Source organism: Semicossyphus pulcher, unplaced genomic scaffold (genome assembly GCF_022749685.1).
Source record: "Semicossyphus pulcher isolate SPU_LCO1_2020_fin unplaced genomic scaffold, fSemPul1.0.p SCAF_6, whole genome shotgun sequence".
Lineage (NCBI taxonomy): Eukaryota > Metazoa > Chordata > Actinopteri > Labriformes > Labridae > Semicossyphus > Semicossyphus pulcher.
This window is the reverse complement of record NW_027211737.1, coordinates 12,611,298-12,624,939: the sequence shown is the minus strand read 5'-3', so window position 1 is coordinate 12,624,939 and position 13,642 is coordinate 12,611,298. Positions and strand designations below refer to the sequence as shown.

General features: G+C 44.1%; 1 protein-coding gene across 2 annotated transcripts in view; it reads left to right on the top strand.

Moving 5' to 3' along the window:
- sema6a (sema domain, transmembrane domain (TM), and cytoplasmic domain, (semaphorin) 6A) overlaps window positions 1–13,642 on the top strand; it is a 122,706-nt gene that overhangs the window by 40,697 nt on the left and 68,367 nt on the right. For both annotated transcript variants that reach the window (XM_069682280.1, XM_069682279.1), the window contains exons 2-3: window positions 8,717–8,870; window positions 9,721–9,838. In XM_069682280.1, coding sequence (XP_069538381.1) covers window positions 8,771–8,870; window positions 9,721–9,838 — 218 coding nt within the window. In that variant the 5' untranslated portion in view covers window positions 8,717–8,770. The remainder of the gene's footprint in view (window positions 1–8,716; window positions 8,871–9,720; window positions 9,839–13,642) is intronic.

Here is a 13,642-nt window from a genome sequence, read left to right as displayed (position 1 = left end):
CGTGTGCTACCAAGCGTCTCCTTATCAGCAGCAATTTTCTCTGCTTTGCCCACACAGCTCTCTATCAGCTGCTTCCAGATTGATTAAGTTGCCCGGCTTGTATCGTGGCGAGGGATGATTGACAGGCCTGGAAAAGGTTTTGATATTTAAATGTGTAACCTCGTTCTTCTTTTGGGGTCAATCTCTTACGCACCACTTATGTGTGTGTGTGTGTGTGTGGGTGTTTGGGGTGTTAGTTGGGCTTTGTGCTTGTGTAGGCATTGTTGTATGTGTGTCACAGAGTGGGGGCTTGTTTTGATTCATAAATGCTGCTTCCAGACAAAGCAGAGAAGCAGCCTGCTGCACCGCGCTCACCTTTTTCGTCTTCGCTGGGATTCTCGAGGAGATGAAAAGATAGGAAAGGGAGGAATGATGGTGATGCCCTTACAAATATTTTCATCAAAACATTGTGAGGTAGCAAGTGAACACGGAGGAAAAATGGATGTGGAAGAAAGAGTAAACAAAACTAAGAGCAAACAGCTAAGCTAGCGCCAGCTAACAAGCTAAAAGCTTTGTAAGGCTGTACTTAGGCATTGCCAAGCTAAATGCGGACGTTAGCATGCTAAAATGCTCATAGTGGATGCTAACATGCTGAATTTAAGTTTAATGTGAATGTAATGAGAGCACAAGCTAATTAGCACTTGGCATAAAGTACAGCTAGGGCTAATGGGAATGTTGGTTTTGCAAAGAAAAGCCAGAAACGAACCATAGCCAGTAGGGTTCATCCTCTGGGAACTATAATCCTCATAGCATGGCAGTTCATTTGAAAGCTGGTGAGACTAGCTTCCTGTAGCCGCGGCTAGCAGCTACTAGCTTGATATTTACATGATATCTACCTTTATTGTTTGTCAATATGCTGAGTATCCACATCTTCAAACCTGTTTTAGGCCCACCTAGATCTATTTAACATACTTTTTGTCTAGTGCTAAACCTTTTAGCTGTTATAGGTATATCTAGAGTAATTTTGCGAGTTCATCTCAGCCCCGTGGCAGCCAAATGAGTTCTTGACCTACTTTTCGAAACAATGTATTGAGTTGTAGGTAGATATCTCCTCTCATCTTCCTGCTCGGTTGATTTCTGCTGGTGGCAGGGCTGGTGTGATGTCAGTTTACTTTGGATCATTCTCAGACGGCGAACACCCATTAGCCTCCTCTTCCTCTTCCTCTCTGCTTTGCTATCTTTTCCTTTCCTTTGCTTTCCTTTCCTTTCATCCCCTCTCCAACCGCTTCCTCTCCTCTCCTGTCTTTGTTGAACTTATTCTTTTTTCCTTTTTGTTCTCAAGACTTTTAAATCTGTGGTTATTTGCTACAAAGAGTGTCCCCAATACATCCCGAAAAAAGGGTATCCATTGCTTTGCGACAGATAATTGTTTTTAATGATTAAGAAGCACAGAGGCGTGTCCAGGCCTAATAGCTTTTGGATCACAGAGGCACAGTTAGAAAGATAGCAGCTTATCTCCAGTCGCTGAATGTCTTTGTTAGGTTGCTGTTGTTCCAATTTGGCGCTTTGCCTCTGTTCTCTCGCTGTTCTTATGTCTCTTCTTTTCTCCCTCTCGTCTTTTTAAGTCGTCGTTGGCCCGCTTCCAGAATCAATCCGTCACCTCCTTGAAGGGAGACGTTCTTGCATTTGGGCTTCTGTTTCAATAACGGGCCTACAGCGACAGGGTGCCTCATTCATGTCCACTTCATTGTCTTTTAATAATCAAACCATGATGGATTGCCCCCATACAGATACCCACTTGAAAGCAACATCTAAGGGATGAAAAATGGGGGAGTAAAAGGGAAACACCAGCATGCTTTTTGATAGCTCAAGGCCTTCTTCTGGGAGTGTGTGTGTGTCTGTATTTGTGCGTTATATTGGAGTTGTGTTCTCTAAAAGACAGGCAGGTTCCTCCCTCTCCATTCCCTCCTCTTATCATGGCCTCCTGGGTTCAGACAGACAGCTCCTCCTGTCTTTTCTCTCTGATTTATCAGGCCGGGGCTGACAAGTGTAAACACCTGCCAGAGTTTCCTCCCCATTTGGGAGCCCTAGGTGGTTGGATGTGTTCCATTTCTTATCCCCATATGGTGGATCAATGCATTATTCTCACCTGGCTGTCTATCTCTGCGTGGTCTCGTTCTCTTCTGCTTTCGCACCTCACCTGAAACACTATTTCCTCCAGCTGGCCTATGAACAGGTGTTACTATGGACAGTGGTCTAAAACTGTGTTAGCTATATGCTATTCATGTGCCTGAGTTGTAAAAGTGTACAGTTTTGGTGTTGCAGGTGTTGCAGGTGTTGTGTTCACACCCGTGCGTTAGGTCTGTTTCTGCTCTGCTACACTGTGAGATTGTCACACAGCAGAGACTTTGCCGGAGTTCCCCCCGCTGTCATTCACCCACCTGTAAAATCACTTTTCTGCTTTCATACAGTTCCAGCAGCCATGAAAAGCAACAGGAAAGGCACGCAGACACAATACTCTTCTCTCCCAGACAGTTTAACTACTTTTATTCATGTTCAAAGGGTTGGTTTATCTCTAGTATCAGGGAGGGGTATTGAAGTTTTTACCCCCTAACACGATGTAGGGGACTTAAACTGCTCACAGGATTACACAGTAAAGTCTCTTCCCAGTAACAATGTCTGGAGAGTCCACATAAGGTAGTTTGACAGTTTTCTTTGGAACCACTTTCTACCAAATAAATAGTTCAACTGGCAGCGATCTCTGCTGATTGTAGCGAGTAACAGGGACGAATATGTTTACTCATAATTTAGTCAAACCAACACTTTTACTACCACACAAAGTTCTGACGCAAAAGCTACAGCCTGTTGGGTTTTCTGCCTGCGTCATCTATAACAAAATTCCCATTAAAGATACCAGCAGCAGCACCTCTTCCAAATGTGGTGACTGGCCACAATTACAGACGCGCTTGCAGTAAACACTGCCAGTAAGCTAACCCTTTCTCGTTGGCATTCCTGTCATCTGTAAAGCCTTCAGCACCAATCTGTGGACATTACCCAGACGGACAACTATAAACACAAGCAGGCCGCACACGTATCGGAGCTGTCAGGCGGTACTTAGAGGAAACTGCTGCTCAAAAACCTTCATGTGTAACACTTACTCTACTCCACATTCAACCGTGATCAAAAGTGTGTTATCCTTAATGATCACAGCTACATGGTTGAAAACATCGCCTTCAATATTGCACAGTTGGATCACCTGAGACAGGACACTCAACCTTATGTGTGTCCTTAACCAACAGGTCAACTATTCTATCCAGCCCTGCTATGTAATGTCACTTATATAAAGCAGCGTACATGGCAGCAATTCAGAGTATGTGACAAGCGCTCAAGCTCAGACTGATGGCCGTGAAGCACGCAGTGAACAACACAAACAAATATAAACACAGACGAAATACCTCAACTTGCTCGTAACTCAACTCAAGAAAAACACTTCCGACCTGCTCTTCTGTAAGCTGTGCTATCTTACACTGCTATGGTTAAAATTTGTCTCCTGTCCTTGTTTTGACCCACCAATCCAACCCGACCGCCTCCCTCTGTGAACTCTGTGGCTCTAAAACAATGCCAGACTTCCTATATTATCTCCTGATGGACAATGCTGCCAGAGGGCTTTGTCATTTTACTATCAACATGTTTTTGTAAGGGGTATTTGCAGACATTACTGATGCTCTGGTTTTTCTTGGGAGGACGGTTTCTTAAAGGGCCAGTTTGCCGATTTTCAACCTCAGTCCTATCATGCTATTATGGGAACTAATGCCATTATGGTAGGAAAAAAATGCAATTTTGCTCTGTGCCTTTGGAGGACACTATTCGCTTCTCCAATGGGCCCTGGAAAACCTCCGCCAGACTATGTGAAACGCGTCATCTGGCGGAGGCCAGGGAGCTTACCAAACTACACTTCCTCAATCTAGGACGCCCGCCTCTGATGTCACGTCTCATTCAAAATCTTCAGTTTTGAAATGCAGACTGCAGACTTGAAGGTTTTTAGACGATCCACTGGTATATTCTCATCATATTTCGGATTCTGTACCGCTCTGAGCCATTGCCTGCAGCGTCACGGTAGTATTTCACTCTAGCGTGTCTCGCTGGGCCGCTCCTTTCAGAGGAAGGGGCGCAATGCATGCTGGGTGTTGTAGGAATGTAGAATGACTGAAACCACAAGCTGTCTGTACAACTTTCTCCACAGCTATGGCGTCCATTTCAAATATTATTGCTTCTATTGATTACAGAGAAAACCAGCTTTGACTGACAGCGGCTTTTTCCAGGAGCGAACTGCTCCTTTAACACATTCAGGAGACTCAGTCTAACATCAACAGGTTCGCTCGGATGTAATTAAATGGCAGTCTCTCACTTCATTGCGCAGTCTGATGGCTGGCGCAGTGGGGGCCTTGGGGAGATGAATGGCTGGGACCTCCTCAAGATTAACTGTGTGTGTGTGTGTGTGTTTCTGCACTTAACTAGATGAACAAACCAAACGTCTGTTAACATTTCCTTCCTTTCCCGCACGTGAAGGCCCCGTAGCTGACCTTGTTGCTCTTAGAAATGTGTGTTGGTGTGCGTATGTTTAAGCTCCGAGCAGCCATAGCTAACATGTTGATGCAGCAGCAACAACAACATCATTAGGCCTGATAATATGTTTATTGTTGAAGCTAATGTAGTGTGGGGCAGCTTACCCAAGGGGCTGCTCAGCCTGGGGATGGAAAGTAGTTAAGCTTGTCCGTCTGTGTGTGTCTGATTGACTTGTATGAATTTGTTTATTCCCAGTATAGTTTGAGTTCATGTGTGTTTCCTTCCTGGTCCTAGCTTCTTATAAGGATACAAGGTGACTGAGTAAGTGTGTGTGTGCAGTATTCATTAAATATGGCGGGGTATGCAGAGGGATTCTGGGGGGTCCTCATGTTTTTATTACCTGCTGGTGGCCTCCTGCCAGCATCCAGTTTGATTAACTCCCCTTTCTGCTCCACATTCACACACAGACACTCATGAGCACACACACTCTCACACACAACTAGCTACTTTATCACAGAGAGTGTGCGGGAGGTGTAAAGAAATAGCAGCTTAGGTTCTCAAAATGTTATTATCTATTAAAAGCCTGAGGAGGAGGCACAGGGCTCCACTGTTACTCTTTATGTCGTCTCTTTGGTCGCTTTTCAAGGAGAGCTTTTACAGCAGAGGAAATCCACACACTTCCACCTGCGAGAGTGTGGTTTTTCGTAGAAGGTGATTTATTGTTGAAGTGTGAGCACATGTTCAAGCCTTGAAGATCTCAGCTTGTGCGTATGTGAGTGTGTGTTGTTCAGAAGGAGTATTTTACATCCACACACAGAGTCACAATCAAACACAAGGAAGCAATTTGCTCCTCCACAAAAAGAGTAATTCGGTAAAGACAGACTGTGTCCCGCTCCCTGCTGTTACTCCTGTGTGGCAGCTGGTAACTAAAGGACCGGTGGAAGGCTCAGGGGTTTCACTTAAGTCATTTTGTGCTCAATTTATTTTGTGCATCACAGGAGGCAGTGTGTGCGATGGTTTGACTAACAGTTTTTAGCATTCGATTACACCCACTCGATATATAGACGGAGGATGTGTGTTGCCTTGAGCAGCCACTGATTTTAAAGATAAATGTCTAAAAAGTGATTAACCCCATGAGATTCCTTTTAAATTAGAGATGTTCTGATAGCATTTTGTCCCTTCCCAATACCAACTCTGATTCTTACACTTCTATACCAGGTACTCCTCCCGCACCAGTGCGATGAAGAAAATATAGATATTAATATTTCCATTTAACAGCTATATGTTTTACTGCTAACCCTATATGGATGTATTACTGTTGTATGGCATTGCTTTAATAAACTGAAGGAATCGTAACTAAAAAACAAGCTGAGCTCCTGGAAACAAGCTTAGCTAATGTTAGCACTCGCTAGGATAGCTGCTTCTCCTGACGCCCTAGCTCTGCCAAAGAGTGTTGGAGAAACCTTAATTTTATCATGAACTACTAATTATTGTGTGTTTTACCTGTTTTATGTATCCTAACTTCAAATTAATACGAAATACAGTGTTAGAATATGTCATAAGCAGACAACAGTTTGCTAGCTAACTTCTCTGCTAGCTAGCTAACATTGGAACTCTCTGCTAGCAGCTTGTTGTACTTCTCTGCCACTATAAAACAGTAGTTTGTAGTGGCAGATATAATATATCATTGCTGTGTAAGCTAATGGCTTAGAGAAGAAGAAACAAAGGGATTTTTTTTGGTGGCTGATAAATTATTCGGATTGATGTATGACTGGCGTAGTTGTGCATACCCGATACAGCATTTTAGGCGGAGTCATTTCCAAAACTGCTATGGGAACAATCCTTTTTTTTAATGAAGATAAATGTCAATGTTTAAAGGGAGAAGCAGCTATTATAGTCCCAGAGAAATCTAAATTATATCTTGAACTGCTTTATTTTGTGTTTTTACTAGTTTTAAATATCTGTATGTGATTAGTAAACACGAATTGCTGACAGCTAGCACCTTATTTTTCTTCTCTGCCACTCTAAAACAATAGTTTGTAGTGGCAGGCATAATTTATATCATTGCTGTGTAAGCTAATGGCTTGGAGAAGAAGACACGAAGAGATTATTGGGGGGGGCTGATAAATTATGGTATTGAATTGACGCATTGACCGGCGTACATGATGATATTTGAATTCCGAAACTGCTACTTTAAAAATTCTCATTAAAAACATTTACGTTTAAAGAAGCAGCTTTCATAGTTCCACATATACAAATGCTGACATAATTAAGTCCTTTTTAAAAAAAGTAATTACAGAATGATTCCCATTTATTAGCGTGTACACTGAGGAGCGAGATCACGTCTTGTTTTCTCTCCTTAGTATAACCTTCATCCGTCATTCATTGTGTTCGCTCCCTCAGGGCGAACCTCCCCGCCTCATGCCACTTCCTGCTCATCAATCAGTCAATTACTGGAGGGTTCCCGGGTCAAGGTTCAGGAGAAAAACACATTTCAGTCCTCCGCAGAGGTTTTACTGTAGCCTACTGTATATAGAGAGAAACGATTTTATCTACAATTTGGACAAAGTTTTAACGCACAGCTTTAGTGTAGCTTTGCTTTTTAGAGGTGAGGGGCAGGGAAAATCTATAATGGTGTTTTTCTCTCGATAAAATAAAATGTGGTAAATAAAAGAAAAACAGCACAAGGATAAGAGGTGTAGGCCAAGGAGGGAGGCGAACGGCGCGGCCTGCGAGATCAAGGTCGTATCCAGGCTTTAGTATTGGTATTCTCCTCAGTGTTAAAGTGATTCTCCCAGTGAATAGTGTTTTCATTCCTCTCCTGAATGAGATTCACAGGAGCATGGAGAGAGAGAGGGAGGGAGGGAGAGAGAGACATGACAAAGAACAGAGAAAGTAATTCCCCCCTACTCTCTCTCTCTTTCTCCCACCTCCTCCCTCCTCCTCCTCCTCCCCCGTTCGTTCTCCCCTCGGACATACAATAGCGAATGAAAAATACAGCGTGGGATAAACAACTTTTATCAGACTGGAGCAAATGAAATCGACTATTTTATTCAATTCTTCATCCCTGAAGCATCCCTCGCTCGATCTACCCGGCAACATCTCACCCCTGCAGCTTCGACACGGGGAAAAAAGTGCTTTATGCAAATTAAACGCTTTATTCTTGATTAGATTACAGACGCAATAATTGTCTCGGATGATTTATGGGTGTAATTTGTTGCCACAAACTGCAGCGGAAAAAAGCTCAGTTGCCATGGTTTGAAGACGTTGCATCAACACAATTTAGGGCATCTTCGATAGAATCCGCTTAAAATGAGACAATTAGCTTGTTTGGGACGTAATGTTTTCTGGGTCTTATAGGGTAAATAATCAAGAAGAAAACATCCAGGTGATTCCGTTCCAGGTGAAAGTGCAGTCGTGCTTATTGAGTGAGCAGAGAGAGCCAACAGTTGGCATATAAGGTAGAGGCTAAGTGCAAAGCAAAATGAGATGAAGAGGGAAGGAAGGAGTGTACAAGCCTGCAGGTGGCTCTTAAACCAACGCTCTGCTAAATTGAAGTGTTTTACAGCCATTCTGATGCGCTGATTCAGCCTGCGGTAGTCATAGGCCTGTAGGAGTTAGGATGTGGGATTGCTACCCTTGTCAGAGACTGACAAGTGGGAAATGAGGTACTTGCCACGCGTACCGCCCCATCTCCAGGTACTGCTGATACTTTACAGCAGGCTAATCTGAACAAGAGCTCTCCCACTTCACTAAGACCCTGTCACACACATGGAGAGAGAGATCTTCTCTGCCCGACATCGATCTATGACGCATATTACCAACCTAATCCAATTAATTCGGTTTCACTTGCAACGCGGCGCACTTGAGTCATCGAAAAATGCATGTATAAATATATCTCTGACAGATTGCAACGGGCCGTGCAAAATGCACAAACAGCTAATTCAGGTGGACTGGAATTTGTTTGGCTAACTCCATTCTTCTCGCTTTGTCCCCCCTCCAGGCTTCTGCGTTTCTTTGTTTCACACAAAGAAAATGCAGAAACCGAGGAGGGAAAAGTAATTGAGAAGGAAGTCAGGTGAAAACAGATTTGTTTGACGAACTTTCCCATTTCTTTCCCTTCACCCCTCTCCATCTCCTCCCTCTCCTCCTCCTCCTCCTCTCTGTGCAGGCTGAGGTAAATCCGTAGCAGAGGACCAGCAGCAGCAGCAGCGTTGATGCGACCATGAGGTCGGAGGCCTTGTTACTCTACTTCACGCTACTGCAAATAGCCGGGGCGGGCTTCCCCGAGGACAGCGAGCCCATTAGCATCTCACACGGCAACTGTAAGTACTCGTCTTTCTTTCTCTTCTTCTACCCCTTCCTTCCTCTCATTACAAGTCCTCGCTTGCTCTCTGCTTTCACTCTTTTTCCCCTCCTCTTTGTCTTTCGCTTCTCAAATCCTCCTCTCGATATCTCTCTCACTTGTTCTATCCCTTTGCTCTTCCACATCCCTCTCAACCCCTTGCTTCCTCTGCAACCCCAGCCTCCCCCCGACACTGAATGCATTTTGAAGGCATGGAGTGTAATTTGGCGCCGGAGGACAGGCCCTCTACACAAACACACACACACACACACAAAAATGAGGGACTTAAAGCAGCATTTGAAACGGAGCCCACCCCACATCAAAGGATAATCCCTTATTTTTCTGTTGGGCTCCTAATGCTGTGTGTGATAGTGTAAAGGCTGTTGCAGGCTAGAAAGATACGGTCATTGTTTCCTCTGTTTCTCTCTGTGTTCCTCGTTCTGTCCTGCCCCGGCCCTCTCTCTCTCTCTCTCTGGACTCCGAGCTGTACCATACGTACGCTCCTGGCCAGCCTCACACAGCCCTGCCCCTCTATCTAGCTGTTGTTTCAAACCAAACCTTTTCATCCAAAGCCACTAACAATAGAACGATTGCACGGTACAGTGCAGCACATTTTAACCCGCCAATTTATGGTCGCAGGAGGAACTCAAGCTACAAATGTGGTGGCGTTTTCTCTTCCAGTAAAAACACATGGTCCTACATTTGAGTTAAAACCGATGAGACACTTGATTAAAGCTGTGAAATTCCAAATTCCTTTCATTATAACTTTATTGAGTTTACAAATGTCAGGTCAACAGATGCAGGGATTACTGTCTGTCTTCTCCTTGCAGATACGAAGCAGTATCCAGCATTTGTAGGCCACAAACCTGGCAGGAACAACACCCAGCGGCACAAACTGGACATCCAGCTCATCATGATCATGAACAGGACGTTATACATCGCTGCCAGGTGAGTGATAAAAGTGTTTCCTCCACACCCAGGGGACCTAGAAAAATACAGCCTGCTTTAAGGTTTAGCTGTGGGTCCACCCCGATTACTGAACCCATCATCTCCTCCTCTCTCATCGTAAAGTTGCTGATTGAATTTGACTTTCAGCTCTGTATGATTCTCATCAATCGCTGCCAGTTCAGAATTGTGAACATGCGATCCCCGCTTCAAACTCGAGAACGGCTGAGGGGCTGCGAGATCCACAGCAGCCGGGGCTCCTGAACTGTACTCCGGAGCCCTGCTGTGCTGTTTTCTTTGAAAGTTTCAGGAATCAGGAGGGAGTGTTTCAGTGCAAACTGCTGAGGCTTTAAAGCACTTTGCAGTCTGGACTTTTTCTTTCATCACGTCTTTGTTGTTTTCTATTTTGGACTTACCGTCTGCCAGAAGCCCTTTACCTTTGCATGAAGTCCCAGGAGACTTGAGCCCAGTTTTGGTCAAACATTGAGGCAGATGTACGAACTCACACACACACACACGTCTATAAAGATGAAGAAGGACAGATGAATGTATCTGTCTGAAGGAAAAGAGTTCAGTGTTTTATATTGATAAACTACAGCATCCAGACAGCCTTAATGCACATTCTGTGTTGTCAATAAACAGGACTAATAAAGAAGTTTTGGCTCTTTATATGTTGGCGGTGTAGTTGCCCTGGCATATCGATCTTTTAAAGCTCCTTGTTTCTCTTCCTGGCTCTTTTCTCCTTTTGTCTGTCACCTGCCTTTATTGCTTTCTGCCTTTCTGTCAATGTGTTTCTCACCTGTGCTTCTTTATTTTTGTGTGTGACTCAACTTTCAGGAACATTATAGCTCAATTACACCATCCAGAGCCATGGAGAAAACCGATATTGATTTTGTCTTCGCTCTCCTCATCTGTATTTTAGAAACGTTTATGCGGCTAAATCTGAAGGCAAAGTGTGTAAAAACAGTCCGTGTCCATGTCCAAAGAATTAACCGGCAGGTTTTTACCTTCAAAGCAGTCTGCTGTGTAAAGTCGAGGCGGCTAGAAGAAGGTGGTGTTAATAAAATAGATCCTTGTTCTGCGTCGTCCGTGGCTAATTGAGTGGCAGGCCTGATTGGATACTGTTAAAAAGCCACAATAGGGGTCTTTCTTTGTTTTCCTCCCAAGCATGTCAAATTAAGTGGCTGAGAGAGGCGGCTGCTTTAAGTGGCCAGCTTTTTTAACATATCTGCGGTCATTAAGAGGAGGTGTGTGCAGACAGGGAGAGGAAACAGAGCGTAAGAGAGAGCCTGTGTGTGTGTGTGACTTGGCTGTGCCTGTCGCCCACCTGCTCCACATGGGGTGGCCTGAGGGGTAGGGAAGGGAAATGAGACACAGAGGCTTTATTGGAGGGGTGTGTACGTGTGAGAGAGAGGGTGTGTGTGCTGGCCAGTTGTCGCATGGATTTAAAAGTGATTTCTTGCGTGTGATATGTGGCCCTATGTGTGCGTCTGGATACACTTTAGGGGTGGTGAACATGTGTTAGTGTGCCTATAGGCGAGGGTGTGTGTGCGACACAGCATGTGTTTGTGTGTGCATGTGCGAGGTCACCTGGTGCGTCGCTCCCACTCTTGCATACTTGCTTAATGCAGACGGGAATTCGGCCACATGTCCGAGGTATGTGACCCCGTGAATGACTGGAATGGCTGCCCCAGATTAGACCGAGCCGGATGACCGCCATTGATCCTGACCGGGAGAAGAATGTGCGGAGTCGATTACATGGATGCACAAACGACGGCCCGTGCGCAGAAAATCCATCGGCACTAGCAGGATATCGATGAAGGCATGTAAAAGTTGAATGACAAACAGTTTAAGGCGAGCAGCGGAGACAATCACAGCTTCAGAAATCAATGTGAAAGCGAGCCAACGGTCGACCCAGCAAGATTCAAGCTAGGAAACAGCGAACCATGCTGCTGGGGGGGGGACAGGCAACATCAATAGTAGCTTTTATGATGGTTGTCCAGTGAAATGACTTGTTTATTCTGGGGCCAGATTCACACTGCTCTGCCATCATGCCTGCAGACCAGTGAGCCTCAGTTCTTGGTTTCGCAGCAGCTTGCAGATGGCCGCTGTGAACGCAGTCCAAAGCTCAACACTGTTTCAGGCTGTTTCTGAATGGTTTGCTCAGTGTATTAAATCCCTTTGGCTCCTGTTTGGGTGCTGGCAATAAAATCACAAGATTTCTAAGCTATGAGATGCATACAAACATAGCAACTGATGAAATTGTAAATAGACAAAAGTGGCTTAATCCAAAGAGGGAAAGAGGCAAGTGTTTGGCAACCGAGAAAACTCAGCAACAGATGCAGCGATTGATAATTCATCCGCGGGTTGGAGCGCTGAATGAAATGTATTGATTCAGTTGAATCAGACGTCTTTTTGCAGTCCTTATATAAGAGCAGAGATGGAAGAAAATGGCTTCTGTGGACGAGTTCATATCAATACGTTTAAAATGTCATCATCCCTTATAGACTCGTACATATGGAATGCTGATTATGAATTCACTACATGACTCTTTTAGTCCATTAATATCCTCAATCACATTCTCTGAATCAGTTTCATTTTGGCAGCTACTTCGGATTTAATCTTAGTCTTAAAACGAAAATGTCAATTTAGTCAAGAAAAAGTCATCACATTTTAGTCTTTCACTTTTTGTGAAAACCATAGACTGTATGAAAAGATGGACGACATGACAGCTCCCTGAAAGTGAAGCCAGAACATTCGGAGCGCCCCCTGCTGACTGGCTGCAGTATAGGTCATAAAGCCCGCCTCCTCCATGTTAACAGGTGGGACATGAGTCAAACTATAAAATCAAAACACACGTCAAATAAATGTTTCCCAAACATGGTTTCTGTCATCATAGTTAGTTCTTATCATGCTGATTTACGTCCAAGTGTTCATTTTTCTGACAAGTTTATTTTTAATTAGTTATTTGATGCTGTAAAAAGGATGATTGACAGCTCTGTTGACAAATACGGCTCCTGCAGCCGATCTGTTCTGGATTAGCAGAGTAGAGGAGGAATAGCAAGAGGAGACGTAACTAAAACAATCACTACAGTCATTGAAGTTTACATACCTGTGAACGTCTGCTATTAAATACGCGGACGTGTAGGATCCTTGCTTTATTCCCCGGTAATTTAATTTAATTTGATTGTGTTTTGGTGAGCTGGGGTAGCTATGGCGTCTCCACCCACCGATCTGTACTGCGCAACTCTGGCTCCAAATGATGTCACCACCGCCAGATGGCAGTGCCCGTCACCAGGGCTATTTTGGCTTTCATTTCGTTCAATGAGAGCAGATGGAGACGCGTCGTCCATCCATACAGTCATTGGTCAAAACGTTTTCTCTCTTTAATCTAATTCATTTAGCCCAATACAGGGATCAGAAGTTGAGTTTTTATCATCAACGATCTATTTTTAGCTCGTCAAAGTCTTGGAAAAAAGGTCGTTAAAGAACATTTATCATCATTATTTTTCGTTAACAAAATGAACACTGGCCTGAATCAGTTTAAATCATGTACACTATCCAGAGGGACAGTACAGCCTCATATTTTTTATATGCAGGCTGTCAAAAAGCCTCTTGTTAGTTCAGTTTTAACAAGACTGGCAATGGACTGAGGATAAATGTGGATTTCTCTCTGCTTTCCTCAAATATCTGCTCTTAAAGCAGTGGATGCATTGCAACACTTGTATAAAAAGTCCTCCTTTAAGTCGCTCTTTGCATGCAGGTGTAGTGTAGGAAATACTAAGTTATGAATGATTGAAAGGTGTG